The sequence below is a fragment of the Setaria italica genome, chromosome VIII (genome assembly GCF_000263155.2).
Source record: "Setaria italica strain Yugu1 chromosome VIII, Setaria_italica_v2.0, whole genome shotgun sequence".
Lineage (NCBI taxonomy): Eukaryota > Viridiplantae > Streptophyta > Magnoliopsida > Poales > Poaceae > Setaria > Setaria italica.
In genome coordinates this window covers 25,707,054-25,711,580 of record NC_028457.1, presented here as the reverse complement: position 1 = coordinate 25,711,580, position 4,527 = coordinate 25,707,054, and the positions used below count along the sequence as shown (strand labels likewise).

Below are 4,527 nucleotides of genomic sequence, written 5' to 3'. Positions count from 1 at the left end.
CTTTTTGTTGGCTCGGATATGATTGCAGTAACTTCAACTACACTAACTTGTCTGTGCGTACACATCATGAAAAACGAACACCATGCACGTTGAGCTAGGAGAATGTATGACACTGTCCTTGTCATCCATGGGTGGTTCGTTAGGTTGACCAAATGCTCACCAACAAGCTTGTTCATGGCCCTACCAGCCAGCCCCCCAGGTAACCCACCCGACCAATCCGAGCTCACGATCGCAAAGACTACATCCACAACCAGAGCTTCTGCAACATTTTCCCAACCAAATGGATTGCCCATCGATCCCTGCTGCATCGTCCTGAGAGTATAACTGCGGCCATTAAATCCTCGCAGCATCTTGGGTCTTCGTGTGCTAGCTCCAATTGGTTGGTAGGTAACTCGTCCCTATGGCCGTGGCGAATGTAGCAGCTTGCCACGGCAAGCTATCTTGCCCGGCTCTGTTGAGCTTGCTGTTGCTGCTGCTCCGGGCGCTCGTGGAGCCGGCGGCGGCCGCGTGCTCCGTGGACGCGATCTACAGCTTCGGAGACTCCATCGCCGACACGGGCAACCTCCTCCGCGAGGGCCCCGTGGGGTTCTTCGCCTCCATCGGCAGCTACCCTTACGGCCAGACCCTCCGCAAACCCACCGGCCGGTGCTCCGACGGCCTCCTCATCATCGACTACTTCGGTGCGCACGTCCATCTCCTGCGTGAACACATGCCGAGCTTAATTCGTTCGCAACTGGTCACCGATGTGTTTTTTTCCTTGCAGCCATGGCGCTGAACCTGTCGCTGGTGAGCCCGTACATGGACAAGGGCGCTGACTTCGCCAGCGGCGTCAACTTCGCGGTGGCCGGCGCCACGGCGCTCGACCGGGCCGTCCTGCTGCAGGGCGGCGTCATGATGCCGCCGGCGAGCGTGCCGATCAGCACCCAGCTCGACTGGTTCAGGTCGCACCTCAACGCCACCTGCGGCTCGCAAGAAGGTAAGCCATGGAGCACGGGAGCATGCGTGCTGTTCGTTCGTTGACATTGATTGTTACATGGAAATTTGTCCTCGCGAGCTCCAATTGAAATGCATCTGCAAATAAATCCACTGATTATGGTCAGATTGCGCGAAGAAGCTCGCCAGAGCGCTGTTCTTGGTGGGGGAGATTGGCGGGAACGACTACAACTACGCCTTCTTCCAGGGGATCAGGTCCATCGAGGCCACGAAGGCCTACGTCCCACAGGTCATCAAGACCATAATGAACGTTGCCAAGGCAAGCAGCCAAGCACACTCAACTCTTGTTGTTTGGAACACCGGAGTTCTTGGAATCCTTGGATAAATTTTGGGGAAAAATAAATGGATTTAGTTTCTTCATAGTGTGGACTGTGATTGATAATATGTAGTTAGTTTCACACAAATTCACCCAAAGAGAGTTTGGAAAAAAAATCAAATGTTTCTGGGTTAGTTACTGCCAATTATGAGACGTCAACGTTTGGCCCCTCTACTCAGGCCCCGTTTGGTAGAGCTTCGGCTTCTCATAAAATAGCTTCGGCTTCGGCTTTTTCGGTGGAGTGGCTTTTTTAGTGAAGCTGAAGCCGTTTTGCAAAACATTTGGTAAAACGGCTTCTCAATGGCAATATATGTAATTTTATGATCACTTAATGCTTGGAGAGGGAGGAGAAGCCGGTGAAGCCACTTTTTTCGGCTTCTCCTCTCTAGTGTAAGCCGTTTTGCGGCTTCTCCCTGGCTTTGGTGGTGAAGCCGTTTTGAAATTGACCCTTTGGTAGGGCTTCACCAAAAGCCGGTGGAGAAGCACTTTGAGAAGCCCTACCAAACGGGGCCTCAGTAGTGTCTGAGATCTTGGTGACTGTTGGAATTTTTGAAACACTAGTCAGAGTTTCATCTCTCCCTGTCACTAGCTAGGTCTGTTCTGTTAGTAGGTCGGTAGGTGGCGGACTAGTGGTTAGTTAAGCAATTGACACTTTATTCTTTCAAATCTACTATATAAGGGTTATTAGTTGTTTCCGGAACACATTCACCAAAGTTCGTTGAGCAGACTCACCTTCCTAAGACTAATTAATGACCAGTCCATGTGATGATTACGTGTTGATTAATGAACCTGCAGGAGGTGATTGAGCTAGGAGCGACCCAGATCATCATCCCCGGGAACTTCCCCATCGGGTGCTCGCCGAGCTACCTCTCCCTCTTTTCTGTGTCGGGCACCGGCGACCTCGATGACAGGGGCTGCCTCAAGAGCTACAACGCCTTCGCACAGCACCACAACGAGCAGCTCCAGGCGGCCATTGACGACCTGAGGAAGGCCAACACTGACGTAACCATCATCTACGCCGACTACTACGGCGCCTTCATGCACCTGCTTGATCACGCTTCCATCCTAGGTAAGACACACAACCAGGCGTCCACGGAATTTTAATTAAACTCATGGCTCAGATTTGCCGCGCACGAATCTCAAAGCAACTGTTGGTGAGCAGTGTTAAAGTGCCTAATCATGACACGTGTCTTCGGTCGCAGGGTTCGACCAGGGCTCACTTCTCCAGGCATGCTGTGGGGCAGGAGGGGCGTACAACTTCAACATGAACTTGATGTGCGGCACGCCGGGAACGAGCACGTGCGCGAACCCGGCGCACCGTGTGAGCTGGGACGGCATCCACCTCACCCAGCAGGCATACAGGGCCATCGCGCTGTCCCTCCTTATGGAGGGGTTCGCCCAACCGGCTGATGCCGTGCAGGAGATCTGGAGCTGCTAATTAAAGAGATCTGGAGGGTGTGCTTATACTTTTGATGGTGTGGATATTTTGTCCGAGGGTCTGGCAGTAGCATCAGATATTACTCACACACCTCGCAGCTCGCAGATTGAAAAGCGAATGTTATATTTCTCTAGACTTCTCTCCAGCACTCAATTTTTACCCAATCTGTTCATGATTCATGACTATGCGACGCGTTATAATTCAGGGGTATGTAGGGGTCCGTGTTCGATCTGAGGCTAGGCGTAGTCCAGTGAGGAAGCCGGAGGCAGATGGCCAGCCTATGGATGGTGGTGGTTGGTGGGCAGAACGGTGAGGGTACGTGCTGCTGGAGGTGGAAGATGGCTGACAGGTGGTTAGGGGCAGAGATGACTATGGCAACGACGACTGATGAATGATGAGCCTGTGACCTACTGACCTGTGTGTTTAGGCGAGACCCCACCCAGCCATGGAACTATGGAAGGATGGTAGCACTTGCACAAGGGGCGCACAGAATCGACGGAGCTCTGCAGTAGAGGAACAAGAGAGGGAATTGAAGATGACCAGGAGACCTTTGATGCCCCAGAAAATTCGAGAGTTGGGGACTGATGGAGAAACACTCTGATGCCCGACGGATCGACAGCTTCTTCGAAATGACATGAAATTTGATCAAGCTTAAAATATTTTGATTTATGATAAAAAATAAAAATGATATTTTTGAGGATGGAGGTTGTATTTATTTGGACTTCAAATGCCATGGAATTGTCTTTTATTATGTATCGTTGGAAAATGAAATGTGTGTTCTAGTTTATAGTCTTTTTCCTTCAATTTCCACTACTAGAGAAGTGAGCATTCATCCATGACATTAGTAATGGAGGGCTTTTGGTTCGATACTAGCACGCAAAAATAGTACTGGGTCCAATTTTCAATCCCCGAAGGCCTTTTAAGTATCGGGTGGTGTTGTAACGCGGTACTAAAGCCGCAGAGACTTTTACTGGGTAGTAACACCACCCGGTACTAAATGTACCTTTTAGTACCGGGTATGTTATTGGCCGCTACTAAAAGTCTCTTCACGGATTACTTCAAAAGGAAAGCATATCTAACTTCACCACATGTGCTGTATATGTGAGATACTGAGATGGTGGTAGGAAGGTTCGCGTGAGGCTTGGGGTCGTGGATTTGAATCCCGCAGACCGCGTACACGCATATTACACGTGATTTGTGGCTTGCGACGATGCGCGTGTGTGGGAGCCTCTGCCCGGTACTAAAATGCATTGCATTTAGTACCGAACGAGCGATACCGGTCGGACACCCAGTACTAAAGGGGGGTTCCCAATTGGTACTAGAGGTCAATCGTCCAGCAGTATTCCCATTCTTTCCAAAGTACAATTTTGCTCCCCATTCCTCTAAAAAGTTTTTCAAACTCGAGGTGACATCAGCAAAAATGGAGGAACAGGATTCCTACAAAATTCTTAAAATCCCCATCACTGGCTGCGGCCCGGTCGCGCCACGCTGCTGTCCCTCCGAGCCGGCGCGTCGTTGTCCCCAGCGTCGGCCATGGCCGTCCTGGAGCAAGAAGTGAGAGAGTAGAGAATAAAAGAATAGAGAAAAAATTACCCACTGATACTGGGCCCCACATGTAATGTGAAAGGGAAAGGGGAGTAGAGAAAGGGGATCTACTGCAGCAATGATATTCTATATGTTGAAAATGTGTTTTCTCAATCCTCTTACATGTCCGCCACAGTGCCGCTCCAACTTCACTGGCTTTGGGTGGAAGTGGAACTATTGGATTCTAAAAAGGAAA

At 50.4% G+C, this 4,527-nt stretch overlaps 1 protein-coding gene across 1 annotated transcript; it reads left to right on the top strand.

Annotated features, from left to right (window-relative positions):
* Positions 1 to 276: 276 nt before the first annotated feature.
* Positions 277 to 3,462, top strand: LOC101772107 (acetylajmalan esterase). The gene is made up of 5 exons (XM_004979282.3): positions 277 to 680; positions 764 to 976; positions 1,101 to 1,252; positions 2,105 to 2,378; positions 2,512 to 3,462. The coding sequence occupies exons 1-5, from the start codon at positions 401 to 403 to the stop codon at positions 2,745 to 2,747; spliced, it is 1,155 nt and encodes a 384-aa protein (XP_004979339.1). The 5' UTR covers positions 277 to 400; the 3' UTR covers positions 2,748 to 3,462.
* Positions 3,463 to 4,527: the final 1,065 nt, after the last annotated feature.

What these genes read in the sequence shown, in the direction of transcription:
- LOC101772107 (XM_004979282.3), top strand. Translation starts at nt 401, where the DNA reads ATGGCCGTGGCGAATGTAGCAGCTTGCCACGGCAAGCTATCTTGCCCG. An exon ending in CCTCATCATCGACTACTTCG is followed by an intron (nt 681 to 763) that starts GTGCGCACGTCC and finishes TTTTCCTTGCAG; the next exon opens with CCATGGCGCTGAACCTGTCG. An exon ending in CCATAATGAACGTTGCCAAG is followed by an intron (nt 1,253 to 2,104) that starts GCAAGCAGCCAA and finishes ATGAACCTGCAG; the next exon opens with GAGGTGATTGAGCTAGGAGC.